This window comes from Andrographis paniculata, unplaced genomic scaffold, assembly GCF_009805555.1.
Source record: "Andrographis paniculata isolate CXL003 unplaced genomic scaffold, ASM980555v1 Contig52END, whole genome shotgun sequence".
In the NCBI taxonomy this organism is placed as follows: domain Eukaryota; kingdom Viridiplantae; phylum Streptophyta; class Magnoliopsida; order Lamiales; family Acanthaceae; genus Andrographis; species Andrographis paniculata.
The window spans coordinates 3,913,859-3,940,881 of NW_026137587.1; the positions used below are offsets into that span (position 1 = coordinate 3,913,859).

Below are 27,023 nucleotides of genomic sequence, written 5' to 3' on the forward strand. Positions count from 1 at the left end.
CTCACTTCAGATGCATCATCTTATCATGTCTCAATAAAATTGTATGGCACCACATGAATTATTTATTTGCAGATATCATATAAAATAGAATAAATAAACAATAAATACTAAAAAAAATTTATTAAAGATATTTTAGATATTCAATTTTAGATTGAATATATTTATATTTAAATTTAATTATTTAAATTTGAGTCAATGAGTCAGTTTTCTATTGACTGTATATAGACTGATGATCAATACTATAATTTCATTATTTTTCTTCAAAATATCTAACAACAAAATTGCACATATAAAGTGTTACCACAATACAATTTAAATCCTCAGACCATATATTGTCTTTTTTCTTTTTTCTAATTAATTAATTTATTGAATAGTCCCAATCAACACAAAGGAAAACAAGAGACCACTTCCACATTATTCACTATTCACATTCATGCAAGAACAAGGATACAATACAACAATATATATATATATATCGAGATAAGATTCCATAGATTTATAGATAGCTGTGTTATTACTGTCAGAATCATCTTCTTGTTCTACCCTATTTACAACACAACACAACACAACACAACAAGACAGTGTTAAAATCTATCAGCTCACAGACAACCGCAACACGACGACAACGATGTTGTTAAGAGTGTTCAAGAAGCCGCCGCCAGCGGTGGCCATTGCGATTCTTGGCGCAAAAACTGTGTAGATTGCGAATTCGAATTCGAACTGCTTCGGTGGTTTGTCTTCTGTTGGTTTTCCTCCTCATCCTCCTCCTCGTCCTCGGCATCCCACAAGAATTGAGCGTAAGAAGCCAGCACATAACTGACAACATTCCCAAGTCGAAATGAATAAATGTTGACTTAATTTTTACAATCTCTAAAAATAAATTATAAAAACTAGAAAATTGTACTACTTCGTCCGGCTCTAAAGGTCTCATCTACTTTTTGCGTGTTGATCTTTGAGTATTAATTATTATATCAAAACGTAGTACAAATTAACAAAAAATTGCAAGAATACTTTCATTAGTGTCTTATAATAATAATAGATGGACATTTGGAAAAAAATATACAAATATAAATATATTTTTAATGTTAAATACAATGGAACAAAAAGGTAAATGTGACCTTTAGAGAAGGACAAGAAAATATTATATTGATCATCAAAAGAAAGAGCTTATAGCCAACAAAAGACAGGCTCAATATCTAATATATCTAAAACGGAATATCTAATATTTTAGAATCATCAATAAATTGTCACAAGTTAAGCTCGTAAAGATATACACCGTTATGCATTGATCTAGTATAGTATTATATGACTACCAATTACGCTTTATATATATACACACACAATTTAATACTTGGAGTGATAATGGAGATAAGCATATATGGGATCAGGAAATCGAGATGCTCACCAGTCGCCGGGATCGGCTTTAATGGCCTGATCGAAATAAGCTTCGGCTCGATCGGCGTCACGGTGTGTTTGCCATATCAAATCGGCGTAGAGCGAGAGCACATTTCCGTCGGCGGGATTCGCCAGAATTGCTCTGCCATAATACTCCTCTGCTTTGGCATAGTCGCCTTTAACCTGGAGAAAAAATCCCCAAAATTATGATCAAACCCTAATCCGATCACAACCTAGTCGATTGATCAATTAATGCAATTGAGCTCGTGATTCCATGGCGGATACTATGCAATGTGATTTCACGCGACGGATTTTACCTCTTTCAAGAATTTCGCATAATTCGCCAGCAGCAATGGATTCCCCGGATTCGCCTGTATCATCGTCTCGTAGTAGGCGTTCGTGCTCTCGCGTCCGTACTCCCGGCCGGGATCCGGCGAGCTCGAATGCCCGTCATCGGAACCTCTCCCGCCGCCGCAAATCCCGCCCAATCCACCGCCCACAACGCCGCCGCCAGCCACCAGCGTTTGAGGAACAGCGACCCTCTTTCTCTCCGGCGCCGCCGCACAGCCCTCCTCCGTCGCCGCCGCCGCCGCGCCCAACCCTAAGCTTGTCAGCGAAATATAGCCCTTCTCCCGCCCGTCGTCCTTCTCCCTGACAGACCTCGACGCTTTCCCGGCCGCCGGAAACCTCAAACTCCTCCTCCGATCTCTGGGATCGGAATCCGCCGCGCTCCGATTCGAATTGCACCTGCCGTCCTCGCACGACATCATCACTAGCCCGACCGATCGGGCTCGGGTCAATTGGGGCAGGGTCTCGGGTTCGGGCGACCCGGATCCGGTCGCCGGATTGGGCAGCCATGAATTCAGAAGCGGAGTCGAAGCGCTTCTCAATAGCATTGTTACTGCAACTAATTTCAGTTTTCCGGAGAAACAATAGATCGATCGGAGATCCGATGAGAGGCGGCGCAGGCGCTCCTCCTTGGCGAGGAGGGAGAAGAGGGGGGGTGGTGTGGTTGGGGTTTTATAGGAGGTTGAGTGGTGGCGCAGGAGTAAGATGGAAATGGCGGGTAGTGGGCGAGCATAGGTACAAATGATTTCTGTACGTTGATCGGGGGAATAATAATTGAGTATGGAAGTGCGAAGTGTTCACGTGAAGGGGGATTAGGTGGCAAAAGCAGGCGCCGTTGGCGTCGTAGTGGTGGCGGGCCAGGCCATGGGATTAGGGTTGGCCCCACCGGCGACGGCGGAGGTGTTGGGCCCGGCGACCATCACCTGTTGCTGTTCTATCGTCTTCGTCGCAAGCCTCTGAAAAGTATTTTAAAAAGTATTGAAAGCGCTGTTAGGTATTCATTCCTTCCGGTCTCGTTAAGTTGTTTCAATTAATTTGTCCGCTTTGTATTGGCACAAGAATTTAAATATTATATAATTAGTAGATAATTAAAAAATATATTAATAAAAATAATTTTAATATAATAACAAAAATTATAAATTAAAATTAATATAATTAAATAATTTAATTAAAATAAAAAATTTTAAATTTTAAAATAAGATCAAAATATATAATTATATATTTTTTTAAAAAAAACAATTTATATAGACACGGATATTAAAAAAATAAATTAATTAATTAAATATGACTGAGAAAATATAATTTTTCGGTCATAGTATATGGGAATAGTCTGGTAGGTTCGAGATCCGAACCGGTCTGTCAATTGGACCTATTTCCAATAGGATCCTATCCGGATTCGGTATTTTTTTTATCCGAAATCTCTATCAAATTAGTATTTACAATCGGATCAATATAATATTTGATCTATTTCACGTAATTTATTTATATTTTTTATTTTTTTCATTTCATATAATTTGTCTTTTTTCTTTTAAAATATAATTATATACTTTAATTATATTTTAAATTTTATAATTTTTTAATCTTAATTATATTATTTAGTTATTTTAAATTTTAATTTATAATTATTTTTACTATACAATAATTATTTTTACTAATATAGTTCTTAATTACTTACTAGGGTGTGTTCCTTTGATAGATTTGGACAAAATTCCACTATTCATCCAAAATTTTTCTCCTAAAAATATCAAATCAAACACCTATTTTTTATTTTTTATATTATACTAAAAATTAATTTTACATTCAAAACATCACAACATCACGTCATTACCTATTTATATCACATCATACAACTATTCAAATTCAAAATTTTTACTATTCAAATCCCAACTCAAAATCCAAATCCCAGGACGGAGAGAACATATATTATTCTTTCTGTCCTATTTGAATGTATATATTTTTTTAGTATTGTAATATATTAAAATAATAATAATATTTTATTCATTAATGTAAATGTTTAAAAATTTTGGATATTTTTTTGCCGACTTTTATCTATAAAATAAATAATTTTAAAAAAATGAAAGATATTTTTTATATTTTTGTATGATTACTTTGAATTAAAGTAGAAGAAATATTATTTATTAATATATTTGTATAAATATATACTCATTTAGATAGGTCAATATATATTTTTAGCAATATAATATTATTGTTAATTAAATCATTTTTTATATTTAAATTAAAAATATACATTTATCAAATTTAAATATTGATTGTTTTTTCTCAGGTATTGATGGATTTGTATATTGATCAATTGTATAAAAATATTGTACCAAATCGGATTCGGACCGAACTGAATTTATTTTAAATATATTAGCCATTTATTTTATTAAAATCTTCTAAGCAAAAAGGAAAATGGTCTATTTAAAAAAAAAAAATATATATATATATATATATGCATACTCCATTGGTAACGTGCATAGATCAAACTACTATACATAAATAAAAATAGAAAAAAAAAATCAATTTTAGTCGTAATATAACAAAAATTTATCAATTTTGATTTCAATATAAAAAAATTCATCAATTTTAGTTTCATTATAAACAAATTCAATCAATTTTGGTCCCATTATAAATAATTCCAATCAATTTTGGTCCCATCGTTAAAAATTTAACGAAAATTGCTGACGTGGAAATAACGGAGGCGACGTGGCAGCTGACCGGAAAATTACACGGTCATATACAATTATACACGGCAATGTTGTTACACGGCTATGTATATTTCAATGTATAATTATACATGACCATGTTGTAACACAGTTATGTACAATTATACACGGCCATGTAACAACGTAGTTATATATATCAGTGTATAATTATATATAACCATGTTACACGGTCATTATAATTTTACACGGCTGTGTACATTTCTGTTATAGGGTGTTTGGTTTGAGGGTTTAGGAGGGAAGGGGAATGAATGAGAGGGAATTATAAAACTTTTTGTGTTTGGGTCAAATTTTTTTTTAGAGGGGAGGGGAGTCAATTTCTTTTAATTTTTTTTCTTCCCTCTGGGGGAATTTGGAGGGGAGAAATTTTATCAAATTTTTTTTTTATCTAGTTACCTATTATACCATTTACATATTTTATTAGAAATTTTATAACATCTTTTAAATTTTTAATATTTATTTATTTTATTTTTAATTATATCAAATAAATATTAATATATATTAAAATTATATTATATATTTTGAAATAGTTTTAATTAATTTTTTTAATCAAGTTTAATTATAATAATTTTTTAATAAATTACAAATTAGCATATAATTATATCTTTTGTCCCGTGTAATATGAGCATATTATTGTAGATACGAAAATTTAGATAAAATATAATTAGTAAGTAATTAAGAAATGTACTAATAAAAATAATTATTGTATAGTAAAAATAATTATAGAGTAAAATTAAGATAACTAAATAGTTTAATTAATATTAAAAAATTATAAATTGTAAAATATAAAATATATTTATAATATACTTAGTTTATATAATTTTTGTTATAGTGTTATTATTTATACGTAAAACTATTGTTTATCTTTATTGGTAAATTTAATAAATAACTAATGTATAAAGTATTTGATTCTTTCAAGACGTAATAATGTAATTATTGTTTTTATTATATTAGACAAATAAATTTTGTATCACATTTTATAAATAAATTAATCGAATTTTATTAAATACTTTTATTTTTTTATTTATATAACACGGGTAAAATAGTAAAATTATTATACTTTTCCTTCTCTCTCTTGTCTTAATCAAACACAAAAATACTATTTTCCATTGCCTCGCCTCCCTTCCCTTCCATATGAACCAAACACGCTATTACAAATTTAATATTCTTTCTCCTCCCTTCGCCTCCCCTCCATTCTATGAAAATGCGGACTCAGTAAACCTTGGCTGAAACTAATGTATGATCCTTTTATGGATCTTCTCTATCTTTATTTCTATATTTACCACATTATGCTATATCATTTTAAATTTTATTTATTTTTTTACTCGTATTGTAGAACTTTCATCACTATTCATATAAAATTTTACGTTCATATTAATAAATTAATTATTTTATATAACATATATTTTACGTAATAAATTTGTAAAAGTGAGATACTTGCTGGAGTTAATTAGGTCAAATAACAAAACTAATTCAATATAATATCTACGTAGCTCCATAAATAATAATTATATAAGTTCCATTTATAATTTCCTCTTATGCCTAAACATGGTGAGATAAAATTTTTGATGACTTTAGTAAATGATTTATATGAATGGGAAGCATTGCCGATATTTTAGCAACAATAATGTCTTAGGTAAGTGATCGATCAATTATTGTTAAAGGGACTTTTTATCAAAGTTGATAGCGACAATCGACCAAACTTTCAATTAACCGTCGCATGACACATCGACTCATCCATACACATCGGTTCTATTTATTTGGAGTTTAATTTTGATTTATTTCTTTTTTATAAAAAAAAAACTTTATTTAATATAATTTCAAAAAATTTTAGAAAATGGAAAAATATTAATGTAACATCTTTTGAAAATGGCATTGAATGAATTATGTCAAAAGAAATTCTTGAGTGTTTGTAAATAATGCTAAAAGTGATTGATATATATATATATACACTTCATCGTCATGCAAATGAATATTCATTTGATTGGACACGAGTTTTAATAAAAATAAGTAATAATTGTTATTTTTCTATAGTAAAAAAAAATATAAAAGTATAATAAATTTTTACTTTCAAAAGAAACAAGAATTTTTTTTATTTTTTTTTATAACAATTCAAAAAAAAAAAAAAAAAAAAACCAATGACGGAGTAACTATACATTTGGATGTAATTGAATGAATTCCACAACATGATTATTTAGAGTGGTTTGAGAGTTCTAATCGTGATACGACACGTGCATGGATGTAGTCGAACGAATTCCACAACATGATTTTTCCGAACAAACTGATAAAAAGCACAAATAGGATAGGATAAATGAAATAAGAATATATATAGGTTGCGGCTAAACCTGTGATGAACAACACATCGTATGCTATTAGACAACATATAATATTACTACAAATAACACATTGCATATGTTAATATAATACAAATACAGTACATGAACTAACAACGCATGCTATAGTCTCATACAACGCACACAACAGTTGATTTTAGCACATGACATACCTATATACAACACACATGTTATTATTAAAAAATAACAAATACATTTATTATGTATAACATGTATATATGCAATATTAATATATATTGTTTGCATATATAACATGTACTGATCCAAAGAATCAGCATGTCCAAATTAGCACCGTAATCATTCTTACAAATATATAATCGTCAATATACAATCGTCATCTCCGTGTTAGTCTTAATTTTCCGACATATCCCATCACCATCAATTTGTCATCGGCCAATTAGGGTTAGCCACCTATCAATATAATATATTGTTCAATAATTATATATATATATATAAACTGACCATATTATTTTATAATTTTTTTAACATATCTGTTAATATTTTTTTATCATGTTTTTATTTTCACTCTATAATCATTCAACATAATTATGTATTATAATTCAATAAATTTACAATATGGCGCCATCATAATGATAATATTCTTTATAATTCAACCTATTTTGCATCTAATTTAACAAAAAAAAAATTAATAGTATTAAGAGGTATTATATTGAAATTAAATCAATACAAAATATTACTTCCTCAGTTTTGGCTACGGCCACGAGAAATTAGAAGGAGTATAATTAATAAATAAATAAGAATGTATCACTGAAAATAATTATTGTATAATAAAAATAATTATAGATTAAAATTAACATAACTAATTAGTTTAATTATAATTAAAAAATTATAATTAAAAATTTTTAAATAAAATTAAAGTGCATTATTTTTCTTCACAAAAAAAAAAAAAATTGACAAAATAAATAAGACAGAGAGGAAAATAGAAATATGAACACGATAAATAAGACGAAGAGAGTAATTCACTCTAACATATATATATATATATGTGTGTATAAAAGCTGTTTGTTTACGTCTCATGTCAACTCCGATCCCGACTAAACATAATTGTACGACATCGTTTAGGATCCTTATCTTTTTCTCCATGTTTCCTCTCATCATGGTCATCGTCGTCGTCAATAATTGTGCAATAAAGACAAAGAAAAGGTGTACCCATTATGGGAGATAACTAAAACCACATGTTGGAAGATGATTTCAAGAGTAGTAACGAATATTTTGAAGCCCGAATTTAGGCTAGAGCCTTTCGACCCGAGCTTCAATCCATGTATGACCTTGCATTCGTACATAAATCGAATAATAATTAGGCATGCAATTAAGTACATTGAAGGAAATATGAATTTTTTGCCTCGAATTTCATTTTTGTTCTATAACTTTACGTCAATGTTATATCTTATACTCTAATTTCCACATTGACCGACTCAATTAGCACATATATAAGGCAGATAAAAAATAAATAATACTACGTCCGTCCAATTTCAATGATTTCATTTTTTTTGCGTATTGACGTTTGAATATTAATTATTATATGAAAACGTAGTACAAATTAAAAAAAAATTGCAAAAATACTTTCATTAATGTCTTATAATACTAATAGAATGACATTTGTACAAAAAACTATACAACCATAAAGATATTTTTAATATTAAGTACAATGACGCAAAATGTAAATGTGATCTTAGAGGCGGACGAAAAGAGTAATATAATATACAACATATATTTTAAAAGCACATGATAATATAATATACAATACAATGTATTATTGATTTTTAACACAGTAAATATATGTATAGACAACACAGAACGATATATAAAGTCTACAATACATGTTTTTATATAGCACCTTATTGTATTGAATTATATAGGAGGTCTGTTATCTTTCTTGCAATTAAAGGGTTTATTACCATATGCTTGCTTATTATTATTTGTCTATTTATCTTTGCCTTTGAATTTATAGACTAATTGATTTTTAGTATGAAAAAAAAAATGTAAAGTAGGAATAATTTAGTAGGACAAAAATAGGATCATGGAAAGTTACTAGACACACATTTAAAATATGGTTAGACTTTCGTGAGATCATGGGTTCAAATTCTCCGACACCTGAGGTCACCTGCCACACATGATTTGCCTAGTGTGACTTTTCCGTCGGGCCTGATTTGCAAGTATTAGGTTCAACCGGAGATTTACCCGGTGCGCACTTTCGGGTAGCGGCTGCGGATTCCTACGTCATAAAAAAAAAAAATAGTTAGACTTCTGGTTATGGCTAATCAAAATATATAAAATATGGTCTATCAACACATATCTTCAATTGCTAAATATGTTATATATATTATTACAATGAACTGACAATTCAAATTTACAAATATGTTATATTATGAACTATAATTTGTATTGGGAGAATGATAATATGAATTATATAAACTATTATCATGTATTATAAATTCATATATTTTATTTACATTATATTATATTAACATAAATTTTATTCTATTGATCTATACTTCATATATTATTGTTCTATAGAATAATGTCATTCATTCATTACTTTAATGGTTAAAAATTACAAAGTCTATCTCTCAATAGATTTATTTATATGATTTCATCAATTCTTTATTTAAAATTTACTTGTTTATTTCTTTGTATATATATGAACAAAATATTTCAATTCAAATAAGTATGGATTTTGAGTTGAAATTGAATAATAAAAAAAAAAATTGAATTAGAATAGTTGTATAATGTGATATTAATAGATATTGAATGTAAAATTTATTTTCAATATAATATAGAAAATAAATTATAGATATTGATTTGATATTTTCGAGAAAAAAAATAAAAATAAATGAATGGTAAAGATTGTGAAGTTTGACAAACGAACGAATTTAGATTTTGATTTGGGATTTGCTCATTTTGGATAGTGAAAATTTGAAATTTGAATAATTGTATGATACGATGAATATGTATTGATGTAATGTTTTGAATGTAAATTTGATTTTTAATATAATATATAAAATAACAAATAGATGTTTGATTTGATATTTTGTAGGATAAAATTTTTATCAATAGTAGAAATACTTGGTATATTTAGTTTAGATTGAGAATGTTTAAATTTTGATCCAGGGTAAACTGTATTTTTTTTAGTCTGGTATTTGGTCTCTTTTATCATTTTAAAACTTTAAATTGACTATATCTGAAAATAGTTCTGCAAGTCAATTTTTTTTCGCTAAAATAGTCCTCTGGTGTCGGATTTGCCACGTTAGCCCGCCCTTATAATATAATGCTGACACGATTGACATGTCATCGCTACGTCAATGCCACATCAACAATACATATAAAATTATATATTTTTTTATTTTTTTAATTTAAAATGACAATGTTGATTTTGGTCAACATTGGACTAAATTATAAAATACTATTTGACATTTTGTCTACCGGCGTGGTTGTGTTCTCATGTGTCTTTATTTTTCTTTTTTTCTCGAAGAAAAAATATAACATCAAGTACTTATTTTATATATATATATATAATATAAAATCAAATACTATTTTACCTCAAATTTTTTAAAACAAAAAATACCATAAAATACATTCTTATTATTATTATTATTATTATTATTATTATTTAATTGGAATGCAAAATATATATATATATATATATATATCAAATGAATGTAAATAAACTAATGGTTATGTTTCTTTTTATAGGTTTGGTAAAATTTTGGTTTGAGTTTAGTATTAAAATAATATTAGATGGAATATTTTGTAAAAAAAAAAATGTATTTTTTTTCAGAAAACGCGGAGTTCAAATACTGATCTACAGTACCGAAGATGAATCTCCTGCAAGGATTGAACGTTACCAATAATATAATATCGAAGACACAATTTGACTGTAATTCTACATATCTTATACACACAAAACGATTATTCACAAGAAATTAAACAAGCAACAAAAACTTTAGTACAAACTCATAGAGATATGTTTCGATCATTTTAAGGATAGTTTTGAGCAAGATTTTTTCTTGTGGGATGAAATCGACATCTAGGGTAGTGTGTGTGTGTATATATATATATATATATATAATATATGACATGAAAGGGAAGAAATTATTGGAAAAAATTATTATTATTATTAGTGTCATGATCTTAATTATGAATGATGTAAGTAAAGAATAAGTGCATTGAGACACATGTACAGTGTTTGATGGTATGTCAAGGGACAAGTGAAAAATAACATAATTAGATGTGATTGAATTGAGACTGATTTATATTTGAAAATTAATAATAATAAATGAAAATTCAATTTAAAATATTAATTAGAATACTATTTATTTTTTGCATAATTCGTTCAAAATAATTTTATATTTGTATAATTTACTCCACAAATATAATTATATTTTTATATTATAAGAGACTAATAGAAATATTTTTTTTTTTTTGTATTATATATTAATATAATAATTAATATTTAAATATTTAATCGTAAAAAGCAATGACACTCTTATTTTAGGACGGAGGTAGTATGATAATTCATATGTAGCTATTTTGTCATTTTCGTTTATCCAACTCAAATATATTCATTTCATAAAAATGGTTTTTTACTTTAATAAAATAATATTCATACATTTTACATAATATTATAAATAATACCGTTAGAAAGTAAATGAACTTAAGATAAAATTATCATTTTGTCTTTCTATTGTAATATTACCTGTAAAATATACTACTTCATCCGTCCTAAATAATTTGGGGCTACTACCGTGGATACGAGAATTTAGATAAAATATAATTAATAAATAATTAAAAGTGTATTAGTAATTAAATTATTGTATGATAAAAATAATTATATATTAAAATTAAGATAACTAAATAGTTAATTAAAATTAAGAAAATTATAAAGTTTAAAATGTAATTGAATTGTATAATCATATTTCCAAAAATAAATAAATTATTTAGAACAGACGAAAATAGAACATAGGAACAAATTATGTAAAACAAAAAAATAAAATAATATTATAAAAATTTATATGCAAAAAACAAATGAATACATATGACTGAAACAAAAATATATATATTATAGAACCGCTAATAAATAAATTGTGAGAATTCGGATCCGTAGTAAATAAATTAAAACAAATATTGAACTATTTTATCATAAAATTATATAATCTATTAAAACAATATTATATACTACTATTATAATTTCATCCCACGAAGTAAAAAGATTACTATGTAATTAAAAACAATTAAATATATTGTATATAAAGTTTATTTGCAATTTGATTTCAAATTAGATCTAGTTTATAGAAAAATGTATTTTTTCCACAAAATTAGAAATTTAAACAGTAATTATTATTTTAAAAAAATGCTAAGTAAATGAATACTACTTTTTTTTTTTTTATCTTTTATTGGTTATTAGTATTATGATTCGACAACTATAATTAAGAAATGACAGACAAATTAGCCCACACATAATAATATATAATGACGACACCATGTTCTAGCACTTTTTGGGGAGCGTCAGGTTTCACCGCCCCGCCTTGTGGCATAAGGCGGTATGGCAACGCAGTGGCGTGTATTCTTTAGCCCGGTCCGAGTCCTAACACCAATTATGGCCCACACCTATTTGAACTGAACTTGAACCCGTCTAAATATAAAATCCTTTTGAAATTTATTCGATTCGTTGGCTTCTGTCCGCGATTCGTTGTTTTGTTATCTCCTCTGTTGCCTGCCGCTCCAGTCCCCCGCTCAATACCGTGTTGGGTGAGTCAAGTTTGAATTTTTATTTCTTTCACAGAATCGTCGTTGGCATTGATATTAATATCATTATATGCTTTTCTTTTTTTATTTTTTATTTTTTATATTATTATTTTATTATTAGCTATTAGTATTAACAGTATAATGTATATATTATATTACTATTATTAGTTAGTGTTTTAGTGATATTCATTTATATATAGATATATACGTATATATATTTAAAATATTATACATAGTGCGCTGCGTTTATCATTTTATCGCCATGGCAGACGCTACGCCACCATAATGATATAACGGTCCACCGGCACCGTACTCCAAAAGGGAAAGGGCGCCGTGACAAACATGGTTATGCCCTAAACAAAAGCCATCCAAAGATTTTTCATGGAAGATAAAAATAGACTATTATGACATAAACAAAGGCCATCCAAAGATTTTTCATTACCTAAAAAAAGTCTAATTGTGTTTTTAAGTATCCACAACGCTTTATCTATATATATATAATATTTCCTCCATCCGCCTTTAAATATCATATTTATTTTTTTGCATCTTGTACTTAACATTAAAAATATTTTTATATTTATATAATTTTTTATATGAATATCTTCTATTAATATTATAAGACACTAATGAAAATAATTTTACAATTTTTTTTTTAATTTATATTGTATTTTGATATAATAATTAATATTCAAATATCATCATGCAAAAAATAAATGAGACCCTTAGAACCGAACAAAAGTAGTATTTTTTATTCAAAATATTACATATTGTTGGTCCAACTACTTCAATCTACCAACTATTGATCGAGATATCCAGTTCTTAACACGAATGTGTGTATATATATATATATATATTAAAATCTGAATATGTTGTTTATAAAGGCTCCAAACAACTAAAGCTGGTGGCAGATGAATAAGGCACACAAAAGATGTTGACTTAGTTCGGCTTCCAACTTGGCCGAGGGTTCCAACCCATGTTTTTTCAACTAAAATATCGACTCCATACATAATTAAATGACAAAATGCACATCAATACCCCAATCACACAAGCGGGAGAGACGATCCCGAGACCTCAACCTATATCCTTCACGTCCTCATCTCCGATAGTTTTCTTCGGGTAATCAGCAAGACTTGTATCTTAATATCCAAGCCACACCTTCAATCAATGATTAAATCGCACGGGTAGTCCAGTCCGTCTATTGATTGGACGATAAGCTACTATATAGTCCGGTCGCCATTCCGGTGGATTCCATTTCAGATGCACGGCTTTCCTCACAAAAATTTCTTCTATATATCTCAATCATTACATCTACGTAGATTCACCCCATGATCAAATTTCATCGAGTTTGTCCATTGCAGCCATTCTATTGACCTTCAAACATCTGCCCACCCAAAATCTTTTTTAAGCCTAACACACATTACTACCATTTCACTCAATATCATTAAAATGGGATAAAACAGAAGCATGAAAAAAAAAAAGAGGTAAACAGACCTATAAGACCCACTAAAATGGACATGCATATTTAATGTGGTTTTTTAAATGAAAAATAAATTTTGTATATAATATATTATATAAAAGTAAATATATAATTTGATATTAAAAAATAAAAATTACTGTGTATAGATAGTGTAAGTTAAGTGTTAGAAAACACAACTAAACAAAATTATGTTTGAGATATCTTTTGTGGGGTTACTATATGTGTTTTAAAAAAAATAATACTACCTCTCGTCATTCAAATCTATACTCATTTTTCTTTTTGGGTTGTTATTAAAAATTATTTTTCGTATTCTTTTTAAGTAAAAAATCATTATACTTTTGCATTTTTTTACTATAAAAGAAAAAAATAACATTTATTATTCACTTATATTAAAATACGTATTCGGTCAAATGAGCACACATTTGCATAACGGAATGAGGAGTAATAAGTTGAAATAATTCTTTAATATAATATAAATGAATATTGCTTTGATATTTTGAATGTAAATTAATTTTTAATAAAAAAAATTATTTTATTTTTTTAGAGAAAAAGAATTTATAAATAGTAAAGGCCTATTGAAAATCCTACTACCAAAGAGAAGATTTTGCGCAAAACCTTTCCATTTATTCGAAGACCAAATTTCTAGGGTGTGTTTGTTCGGGAAATTCTCCCCCAAATACACTTTTCATCCCATTTTTTTCCCAAAAATATTAAATCAAATACTTATTTATCATTTTTTATATTATATTAAAAATCAATTTTACATTCAAAACATCACATTAACACCTGTTTATATCACATCATACAACTATTCAATTTCAAAATTTTTACTATTCAAATCTCAACTCAAAATCCAGACCCCCAAACAAAATTAATAACATTCTAACTACCTATTTAACAATTGTAAAACATACTAAAAAATTGCACAAACTGAATATAGCAGCAGCAAGCACAGATCTTGTAAAACTGATAAGAAACTCACCGGAAAATTTCTACTTTCATTCATCCCTCAACGTGAGAAATTACACTAACAAAAATATAATATGAGATTTTTCTGCTAACCAAAGTCGAAAACAATGGTGAATTGAAGAGTGTCTAGAGAGGAATCAACCCCAAGCCACAATATTTGTTACTCAAAATACAATTAGAACATAAGCTAAAATGCAGTACCAAGAATTAGAGGATGTACATGTATTGTCGTAACGTGCACTGAATCAATCTTATCTGTGCGAGTAATCAATGCGTATCCACATATATGAAACACCTAGTACATTAGTTAAGAAGTTGCCTGAAGCGATTTCTCATTCTTCCAGCATTTTTTTAACAGCAGTGAAAGCATACTTTTAATAATTGTAAGAAATATTGCAACAAATCTCGAACAATTTGCTATGTTGGGCTACAATACAACCTTGTTTCAGTAATATAACAATTTAGAGATACCTATACAACATTTCTTCAAGAAGCTACATTCAGTCATTTGTCAACCAAGCAAGCAGGCATCAATATCACTAAATTGTACATCTTTTCAGCTCCTGAGTACGGACCAATTGCTGCCAATATGTTCAAATGGTTGAAACTTGAGTGTAATAATCTTAGAATTGCAGTAAGAACTACCAAAACATAATAATAATGCAGAAATAAATTTCTGTGAATGAAGACCAGGAGGTGAGCAATGAGTTTCCAGTAATTCACTTCACTTATAAACACGACAATGATACATATCAAGGTGTCTCTCATTAACTCGAGGCACAATTTCTAGCCTGAAGGCATTTGAAGAGGTAGTAACATATATGCTGCATATGGGAATTCCTATAAATCACCAGGGGAAAAATTCTTGAAATTTAGAGACTGAATGGCAATCTGATTGTCAAAGAGAAGAAAGGAAAAACTGAGTCGTATTTTCTAGATTCCGTGCACAATCAATTGAGTAGAATACTTATAACTACTATAGGCACATCTAAGTAGAGAAAGTAAAGAACCTAGTTTGGGTACAATGAATCGAATGAACCTAGTCTAGGCACAATGAATCGAATATTTGGTTTTTAAAATGTATGTATTTTATTTAGTACTAAATTATTCTATTGAATACTAGAATATATTCTACTTAATACTAGGATATAGAATATATTTTTGTTACTACTAGGATAAATTTGACACTGTTCAACTAGTTTATAAATGAAGTTCTAGAATAAATTTATGTTCATGCAACTTTAACAAATTGACTGGCTTTGTATTGCCACCAGCCATTTTTATTTATTTATTTTCTGAACAACAATTGACTCTCTTTATTGTAGTTAAAAATTTTGAAAGTACAAAGACAAACAAAATAAACACTTAAATAAAAAAGGGTAACCAGACATACAACCACCAACTAAAGATGAAATAGCTAAAAACAGTATGCAAATACTAATAGATTTTCAGGCACTAAATGCTGATGGTCAAGTTCAATTTTAACTTAAGCCAAGCAGGAAATGATGAACAGCACAGAACCAAAAATCCTATGATTTTTCTTTTTTGATTTGTTTCTTTTCCTTGCAAACAGAGGCAGGGTTAAATGGGAATTTGGCACTTTAAAGACAGCTGAGAAGCACTACACCAACTGGTTGCATCAGTGGATTATTGAAAGAGGCAAGAAAAAACAATCACATTAACAAAATACAATTATGACATGATTTCCTTCACAAATGATAGAAGTTCAAAAATAAATCTGGTTTTATGTAATAACTTACCGTGACTAACAAATATACAATATTTGATCGAAGATGCAGCACATGAACATCATGCAGCTGATCAAGCACATTTTCAGAAGAGATGCATCCATATGATAGTACTTCTCCATGGTCCATCTCAGGAGAATAGGCTGTCTAAATTTCTTGGGAATGGTGTAATTTTTAGCTGGCCAGGGACGATGTATTCTGCCAATTGAACAGCTAAATAAGGAAATCAATTGGGGCTCAGTATCATGCCCAAGACAACCACTGCACTGCAATTGAATATAGATGCAGCAAAGATCAGCTGAATATGATAAAAACGGCCTACAATATACTTCAGATTTCAAACAAAATGATGTCATAAAATTAATTAACAGAACTTTTCTAGCCAATCACAGTTTCAAGCATTTCATCAACAATTGTCAAATTAGAACTGTCGATAAAATGCTATCTGCTCTTAAGTAAAGATAGTGACAATCCTAGCACCAATTGGGTGTTCTGCATAGCTAGATTTATTTTCACTTTAATAACAAGAAGATGATGTATAAATATACTACCCAATATGATATGTATCAGTTCATACTTATGATAGTGGGGTCTGTCAATTTTATTACAAGTGCTATTTGCTAAGAACTCCTACTTTGCCGAACCTACAGAACTTGATGACTTGAGTTGGCCTCCAAAAAAGTTGATAATGAGAATATCTTAGAACTATTATCCCCCACCCCCCACCCCCACCCCCATTGTAATAGAGCTTTCGTAAAGTTTATTTTTTGGTTAAGTATCCATACAAGAGGGAAGGCTTTCAGGGTTATAAAGATAAATCAGCAGAAAAATGAGATAAGTACAAAAATTATAAATTTAAAAAAAAAAAAAAAAAAAAAAATCCTATAATATGTCTTCAAATTGAAATGAGGGATTTAAACATGATGGCTTCTCTGAGTGAAAGTTTCTACGAGCTATACCCATACAGACTTCTAATCACATATAACTTGATAGTCAACATTCCTGACTTGTGAGCAAAAAGGCGAAACGCTATTGTCATGAACAAAGTTCAACATGGACTCTCAGACATCATCTTTCAAAGGCGGTCATTCCCACCCCACTAAATCCATTCTTAAGTGTGTCGTTATATTAGGAGAACACCAGATATGTAGAAACATTCATTATCCCAATACATCAATACACCTAAATCTTAAAATCTTGTTGTGTTTTGAATTTTCCCTCATCGATCCATCTAATTTATCCAAATTTATCCAACAATCTAAAGAAGTAGCTATTTGCTTGAGTGTTACCTCTCTTACTATTGTCTGTAATGTGATCCACCTCCATATACTCATGTACCGTTACCTCGAAGTGCAAACAAACCACTGTATTTTTATTTTTTTTTTTTTTTTCACCAAACATGGTGCAAAAGAAAATGAAGAATTATCAGTTTGGCTGTAGGTTTTCTTTGGTGACTCTTCCCTGCAATATTGTCATTCCACAGCTTTTCTCTATATTTCCCCTAGCTAGTTATTTGTACTTTGTTTTTCCCCTTCCTTCTTAGATAATACTGTAATTCTCATCCAAATTAATAATAATAATAATAAACAAATAAACTCTTTCTACTCTCATAAAAAAATAAAATAAAGTTGCAACGTGATTCAAACAAAGAAAACACTGCAAAACTCGAAACAAGGAGAATACATAGAACTGTTAAAGCATCATCAAAGCTCATAAATGGCCAAGATCCAACCTACGAATTAACTATAACTCAACAGCAAGGCAATCATAAAAAGACAATATTTATAAAAAAAGAATTTCAACAGAAGTATTCGTATCGAAATAGAGAATCCAATTGAAACCGATTTCCTCGATAATTAACAAATCAATCATGTTCTTACCCCATCCTTGCAATCAGATGAAAAACCCAAGCGGCAACGGATCCAAACCGCAGAAGTGCCCCCAGCATAAACATCGATAACAAAACGTTGAATTAAATCAATTCGATCACAAATCCCTAGAAGATAGCACGAATTCACGACATCACACCACCAATTTCGCAAGAACGGGGAAATGATACTTGTTGATGTAATTTTTCAACAAAAATAAAGTAAAATTCAAAGATATAGAAAATATCCTTAAACTTGATTAATTAGTGCCTGAGATTAGGAATCTCTAAACACTGTATGGTACAGAAAATAAACTGGAAAATAAAAGACTGAAATTTAAAGTGGTGATCCCCAAATCTGACTTTGCTTTGTTGAAGTTGATTGAAGATCCCTTGCCAAATGATGATCCAAATCCTTAAATATTCCCTGGGAAACCGTACTGAAAACCGTCACCCGAACGGTTACAACGTCTCCTTCTCAACCGTCTTCCAACCTTTCTTATGCTGACACGTGTCCCCAGCAGACCAAAAATTCCCTATATTTCACTCCTTGAGCCGACCACAGACCTTCCGCTCTTTTGGCCCGACTGCCAATCTACAATAGTATGGGTCCGACCGCCAATCCTCCCGACTTGCGAACCATCTGGCTTGAGGTCTTTCCGCCTTGAGGACTTCCCGACCTGAAAACCTTCCGACTTGAGGTCTTTCCGCCTTGAGGACTTCCCGACCTGAAAACCTTCCGACTTGAGGTCTTTCCGTCTTGAGGACCTCCCGACCTGAAAACCTTCCGACTTGAGGTCTTTCCGTCTTGAGGACTTCCCGACCTGAAAACCTTCCGACTTGAGGTCCTTCCGTCTTGAGGACCTACCGACCTGAGGTCCGTCCGTCCTAATGACTTTCCGTCTTGAAGACCTACCGACCTGAAGACCTTCCGACCTGAGGTCCTTCCGTCTTGAGGACCTACCGACCTGAGGTCCTTCCGTCCTAATGACTTTCCGTCTTAAGGACCTACTGACCTGAAGACCTTCCGACCTGAGGTCTTTCCGTCCTGAGGACCTACCGACCTGAAGTCCTTCCGTCCTGAGGACCTACCGACCTGAGAACCTTCCGTCCTGTATTTTCCTTAGAAATAAATAAATAAATTTATTTTCCTTGATTTCCTCACGGTGTCCTTCAGCCAGTTCAATCAACCCTATTGCCAGGCCCATTCTTCTTTTTTACCTTGGGCTTTTAACCTAATTCTAAATTTCGTACGTAACAACTTGCCCGCCGCCAAGGGACTTTCAAACGCCATTTAACAATCAATGTTTGGAAGTTCATAAATCACTACCCTCTTGAAAAACTCCCTTAGCAACTGCACCAGTTACTGAAACACGCCTGATAAACTTCCATCTTCGCAATACAAGCCTGTGTGAATCACAATCCCAAAACATTCTAACTATGGCGAATCAATACATGCCTGCCCTTCCTTTCGACGGAACCCTTCCAGAAGGTCCATTTTCAGCCTCGAAAGTACTAACTCCGACGATCCGTCCATATTGCACTACTCCTGAAGATTCATATCACGAAAGCTCTGGTTGATGATGCCATTCAGAAAAAGGAGGCAGAATTGCGGGAGCTGAGGAAAGAACAGTCTACCCTGGATAAGCAAATTACCAATGAACAGCATCTGCTTGAGAAGTATACCAAAAATGAGGCTGAATTGGATCAAGAGCTGAAAACCCAAGCCCGATCCCAATTCATCAGAAGATATCAGACGGCTGCCATTACCAGAAGGCTATCCAGGGATGAAAACAAATGGACACAAATAAAAACTGCCCTAGGGGCACTGTTGTAATATTTCCCCCTTTGTAACAACAACTGACTTAGTAATCCATTTTTTTCTTTCTTCTCTCAAAACAAGGATCACCTTTCAATTCCCAACTTTATAGGAAACGAACCAAACTCCTTCTTTAAAAGAACACTGTTTCTCACATTTTAAGAAACATATTCCCAAGCATATTTTAAAAATCAAAACACTGAAAGTGTGAACAAACATGGCGAATGACCGACCTCATGTTCCATCAAGCAACTGGGAGGGTGTTCTTCAACCCTTCTTTGTAGGTAATCACCCTATTGGAGGCCATGCAGAAGACTTGTTATATATACTCAAGCAACTAGACTTCAAATTCCGATTCTCCCAACGAGGTAGAAGAACTATTCATCGCGTCATCCTCCTGATGGAAAAAGTCATTGAGGGGTATGAACCTCTTCATGACATCCTCAGCCGCATCCCTGATCTCCATCATCACATGGAAATGATTGAAAATCATGCAGCAACCATACTTCCAGACCTTGGTTGGGATAACATATTTTCCAATCAACGAAAAGTCTTTTCAAGATTGCGTACCATTGTTGACCGTGAACATCAAGCCCTAACAGACATGCAAGCACGTACCCATCAAGATCTAGATGACATGCAAAGCCAATGGGAAAGGTACCGACCAGACTTGGAAGATCTTATTGAAGAAGAACCAGAGCTAATATCCACTCACTGGGATGAAAAGTCTGATTCAGAGACAGAAAATTTCTCACAACTACACGATGACTAACAGAAATGAACCTTCCAGTAGGTTCGAACCCCCATAAATGGGTTCTGAATAATATGTGGTTTCAGGCAGTTTTGTTATCTGAAAAGGCAGGATAATACCTCTTCAGATATTTAGCATTAATACAATCATGTACTCTTCTACCTTCATGATTTACAATAATGAACGCGCCATTTCCAATATCTTTTTGAACAATGTATGGTCCTTCCCAATTCGGTGACCACTTTCCCAATTGATCGGTTTTCTTATATGTAGGAAGAATGGTCTTCCAGACTAGGTCTCCTTTTTGGAATGTCCTGTGAAGAACTTTCTTTCCATAACTCCTTGCTCTGATTTCACTCTGTTTCACACTTCGATCTATTGCATGGAGACGGTTAACATCCAAATCTTCTAACTGCTGCAACATAATTTGTTGGTATTCCTTTGTAAGATCACTATCAGTAAATTCTGTTCGGCCAGATGACACTCGAATTTCGGCTGGTAAAACAGCATCTTGGCCAAACGTAAGTTGGTAAGGTGAGAACCCTGTGGCCGTATTTCTGGCATTTCTATGTGCCCATAAAGCCTGAGACAATAACAAATGCCACTTTCTTGGGTTCCCTTCAATCATCTTCTTTATAATCCCAATGATAATCTTATTTGCTGCTTCCGCCTGTCCATTGGCTTGGGGATAATATGGTGAAGAATGATGTAACCGAACACCGAATTCTGCCAAGAAATTAGAGAACTTTTCCCCTGTAAAGACCAAGCCTTGGTCGGTTGTTATAGACTGAGGAATACCATATCTGTAAATAATTTGGTTCAAAACGAAGTCTATCACTTCTTTCTGATCCACATTTTTCAAAGCAACTGCTTCCACCCATTTGGTAAAGTAATCAGTCGCGACCAAAATGAAACAGTGATGTTTCGATGAAGCAGGATGTATCTTACCAATAATATCCATAGCCCACGATTTAAAAGGCCATGGTTTTGCCAAGAATTGCAATTCGGTTACTGGCAAATGATTCAAGTTTCCATGTCTCTGACATTCCAGGCAGCCTTTTGCAAATTGTATGCAATCCTCAAAAATCTTAGGCCAGAAAAAACCCAAGCGATGAATGGCCCATCTCATATTGAGACCTGCCCGATGAGCTCCACATATCCCACCATGTACTTCTGTCATCACTTCTAGAGCTTCTTTAGATCCCAAGCATTTCAAAAGTAAACCTTCAAATGATCTCTTGTACAAAATTCCATTTATCAATTGAAAACGTAAAGCCTTCAATCGTGTCGCAATTGAAACACTCGCACCAGGATTCTGTAAATACAGGATAAGCTCTGTTCTCCAATCGGACACTGTTTCGCCATCGGACTTCTGTCCGATAAAAACTTCGTAATCGGGCTCCTGTCCATTATCCTCTTGCCCGACCGTAACCTCGCAGTCGGACTCCTGACCGATATCCTCTTGCCCGACCGCAACTTCGCAGTCGGGGTCCTGTCCGATATCCTCTTGCCCGACCGTAACTTCGCAGTCGGGGTCCTGTCCGATAGTCTCCTGCCCGACCGTAACTTCGCAGATCGGGTCTGTCTTTCCTTCTATGCCCGACTTGACCTCCGACCACATATCCTCCAGAATTCCTTTACATGCCCTTTGAGCCAATTCATCAGCACGTTGGTTTTCTTTCCTCGGAATGAACTCAATTATTACCTCTGAGATTCTTGTCAGTAGCCGACTCACAATGTCCCTATATCTGCGAAGATGAGGGAAATTGCACACATATTGATTGTTTACCTGGTTGACTACTAATTGAGAATCCCCCCTTATGATTACAGACTGGACCTTCCTGGCAATTAAAGCCTCCAAACCCAAAATTAAAGCTTCATATTCTGCCGAATTATGGGTCATGGATTCCAATCGTAGTTGTAAGTTGATCTTTTGACCATCAGGTCCTTGCAAAAAGACCCCTGCCCCCGATTTGTTTCCAGAGGTAGAACCATCAAAGAACATCAACCATGTTCTGGTACTTATATAAGGCACACATCCGACCTGTAGATTATCCAGATATGATGCACAACTAAATGGTCGGACACTATCACAAAGAGAATACCCGACTTGTGAGAATTCTGCCAAGAAGTCGGCTACTGCTTGTCCCTTAATTGCCCTCAGCGGGGAATGTTGAAGATCGAAAGGAGCCAATTTGATGGCCCATTTCATGAGTCTGCCCTTCATAGTAGGTCTCTGTAAAATCAATTTGATGAGATCCACCTTTGATATGACCTCAACTCTTCTGGGCAGCAAATAATGCTCGAGTTTAGTGCAAGCGAAGACCAATGAATAACACATTTTTTCTGGCATAGTGTAATTCAGTTCTGGTCCTGTAAGGGTTTTACTGAGATAGTAAATTGCCCTTTCCTTCCCGTCATCACCATCCTGCGCCAATAAACAACTAACCACTTCATATGTATTTGCCAAATAAAGTTTGAGTGGCCGACCTTGTTTGGGAGGCATCAAGACTGGAGGATGAACCAATGCCTGCTTGATAGCATCTAAAGCCGTTTGTTGGTCGGGACCCCATTCAAAGGCAATTTTTCCAGCTTTCAATAATTTAGTAATGGGTCTGACCTTGCCAGCAGCATTAGAAATGAAACGCCTCAAATAATTCACCTTACCCAACAGACTTTGGATTTCTGTAACCGTCTTGGGTGGCCGACTATCAAGAATGGCTTTAGCCTTATTGGCATCAATTTCAATTCCTCTCTCATGAACTAAGAATCCTAGAAAGCTCCCGGCTGATATTCCAAAAGCACATTTGGTCGGATTCATCTTCAACTTGTACTTCTTCATTCTTTCAAATGCCTCTTCAAGATCTCTCAAATGTTCGTCAAAACTGGCAGATTTAACTATAACATCATCAATATACACTTCCATAGATCTGCCAATTAAATCATGAAAGATTGAATTCATGGCTCTTTGGTAAGTTGCCCCTGCATTCTTTAACCCGAATGGCATGACTGTCCATTCATAAATACCCAAAGCCCCTGGGCATCTGAATGCTGTCTTAGGAATGTCTTCTTCTGCCAAGAATATTTGGTTATAACCTGCATAGCCATCCATCAGACTAAGGATTTTATGCCCTGCTGCTGCATCTATCAGCATGTCGGCCATAGGCATCACGTATTCGTCCTTAGGGGTAGCTAGATTCAAATCCCTGAAGTCGATGCATATCCTTATCTTACCATTTTTCTTGACCACTGGCACAATATTAGCCAGCCACTCCGCATAACGGCAAGGTTGAATGAAACCCACTTTGAGAAGTTTTTGGATTTCTTCCTTGATTTGAGGCATCAGATCTGGACTCATTCGCCTTGGAGGTTGTTTGTAAGGTTTACAACCTTCTTTGATGGGCAATCGATGCTCTATTAGACTTCTTGTCAAACCAGGCATCTCTGAATAATCCCACGCTAAACAATCAATGTTGTTTCTAATAACTTCAAGCATCATTGTTTGTTGCTCTTTAGACAAATAACCACTTAACCTGATCACTTTTGGAACCAATTCGGTTCCTAAATTAAACTCCAATAACGGGTCTTGTGATGAAGCTGTTGGTTCTGTTTTTTCTAATAAGTCGGGCCAACGAAATTGTTCATCTTCTTGGAGGTGAACATCCAGAATCTCTTTATTATTTTCTACTTTATGTAATAACTGCTTTAAATAGAACTTATTAATAAGAGAACTACATACTTCTAAAGTTGTATCTTCCATTACAAACAACTTATACAGAAATGGGTGTGGCTTTATCATGAGCCATACAATAAAGGTGTTCTTTTAATAGAACATCGAGTTCTGGCCAGTGACTTTATAACCCTTGTTTGGGTATTCCCTGGCCATATACAACTGAGACATCGGAGCCAAATGACTAGAATAAAACACTGACTCTTCCACTTGTTCTGTTACGTCGAATGGGTTGTCATTCGCTTCCATTTTAAAGACCTGATTTCCTTCCCAGAACATTAACTGTTGGTGCAAGGTTGATGGCACACATTGAGAGGCATGAATCCAATCTCGTCCCAGCAAAAGAGAGTATGTGGTATCTGCGTCCACAATAAAGAAAACAGTGGAAATTTTCTTTGGTCCGACCTCAATTGTGGCAACCATCATACCTTCAGGCTTGGTCGGCTGCCCTGTAAAACTTGTCATTTCGAATTCCACAGGGGACAGATCATGAATTCCTTTCCCTAGCTTCTTGAGAGTCTTCAATGGCATAACATTAAAGACTGCTCCATTATCCACGAAAACCTTTGTGATTGGTTTCCCACAAATGTGAGCATTAACATACAGGGGTTTCAAATGGGAGTTCGCACCCTCTGGAATAGGAGGAAACACAATTGAAGGTGCTTCCGACTGAGGCTCAGAATCTGTAATCTTTGCCCACTCTGTTTCCTCTAATTCGCCATCTGCCAAGAATGCCCATAAAGGTTCGTCCATAATATCATCTACCAGACTCGCCCACGTCGGTTCATCACTCATCTGGTTAACCTCTGTCATTCGACAAGGGATTCGTGGTCCCAGACGAGATTTAACAGATCTTGAATTTTCCTCTGTAGGCACCACTTCTTCCTTCGTCTCATTTCGAGATTGAACCGTCAAGGATTCAATACGAAATTCTTCCAGAGATGGATTGATGTTGATCCGTTCACAATGTTGGCATCTAAAACCTTTAATTATTTCATGTGCCATTCCCTTACCTTTCCCCTGTCCCGACGAACTTCTTTTGGTATAGTCGGAAGCTCCTAATCCGTCCTTCGGTTGCTTTCCTGACCAGACCCGACTGGACCGACTTATTGGAGACTGAATGGCCGCTCCCTGCTCGTCGGTCGTTTGTTCTGTAAAGACTCTAATGGACTGATCTCCTGTCAAGTGGTCGGCCGCAGTTTGTTCGTCGGTTCTTTGTTGCACTGCAGGAACTCGTTTCCCATACTTTGCAGCATACCTGCGTTTGGCATTGCGAATCTGTGTACGATTCATACCTGGGAAACGAGGATCTATATCAACGGGTAAAGGCTTTTTATTTCGAGCCCACTCGTTCCCGACTGAACCCGTTTTTCTGGTCGGGTGGTCTTTCACTAAAACCTTTTCCTTCACTTCCACGTTAAAAGAACCGTCTGGACGGTCCCATTTTTCAGCGACTGGCCTTTCAACAACCTTGAGTCGTTCTTCCGGTCGGCTGCTGTTTGGCTGATTCCCTTTCTTTTTTCCGGGACTAGTTTGCTCCCCTGTTTGTCCACTATTGACCGAACTTTTCCTTGTTTCCGAACTTGGTTGGATGTCAACCATTGCAGTTGTTAGTTTCGGAAATGGTTGCTGGTCTACACCTAAAGTGATGTATTTGAGCCGACCTGTCTTGATGGCTTTTTGAATTTCCTTCCTAAAATGAGTACACTGACTTGTAGTGTGTGTGAAAGAATTATGCCACTTACAATATGGTCTCCCTTTGATTTCTTCTTTAGTGGCAAGTCTTTGGCCCTTTGGAATACGAATCTGCCCATCAGTCAGTAGGATATCAAAGATTTCATCAGCTTTCGAACTATCAAAGGTCGGTTGCTCCTTTCCTTCAGATCCTGGTACTGGCTTCAATTTAGGACATACATACGGTTTTCCAGAAAGGATTTCGGCTGCCATCTCTTCTGACTGATTAAAATCAAAGTCGCATGTTTCTGTTCCCATACTCGCCATATGTTGGCCTCTATTACGCCTGTTATGCTGCTCTTCCTCTCTGAACAAAGACTCTAGACGTCCTGCCTTGGATGC

The 27,023-nt window shown here is 33.1% G+C and overlaps 1 protein-coding gene and 1 long non-coding RNA gene across 2 annotated transcripts; both read right to left on the reverse strand.

Moving 5' to 3' along the window:
• Positions 1-407: 407 nt before the first annotated feature.
• LOC127254956 (uncharacterized) lies at positions 408-2,475 on the reverse strand. The gene is made up of 3 exons (XM_051280325.1): positions 1,713-2,475; positions 1,406-1,578; positions 408-816 (listed from the first exon to the last, which is right to left on the reverse strand). Exons 1-3 carry the CDS (start codon positions 2,289-2,291, stop codon positions 645-647), a joined length of 924 nt encoding a protein of 307 aa, XP_051136282.1. The 5' UTR covers positions 2,292-2,475; the 3' UTR covers positions 408-644.
• A 12,657-nt stretch (positions 2,476-15,132) lies between these two features.
• On the reverse strand, positions 15,133-18,839 carry LOC127253978 (uncharacterized). Its single transcript, XR_007839380.1, has 3 exons — positions 18,661-18,839; positions 16,793-17,046; positions 15,133-15,613 (listed from the first exon to the last, which is right to left on the reverse strand). It is a non-coding gene; the product is annotated as an uncharacterized LOC127253978 (long non-coding RNA).
• Positions 18,840-27,023: the final 8,184 nt, after the last annotated feature.

Excerpts from the sequence above, each read along its gene's own strand:
- LOC127254956 (XM_051280325.1), bottom strand. The coding sequence starts at position 2,291 with ATGCTATTGAGAAGCGCTTCGACTCCGCTTCTGAATTCATGGCTGCCC. Across the intron at positions 1,579-1,712 it reads ATGCGAAATTCTTGAAAGAG|GTTAAAGGCGACTATGCCAA; the intron begins GTAAAATCCGTC and ends TTTTTTCTCCAG. Across the intron at positions 817-1,405 it reads AAAGCCGATCCCGGCGACTG|TTATGTGCTGGCTTCTTACG; the intron begins GTGAGCATCTCG and ends GAATGTTGTCAG.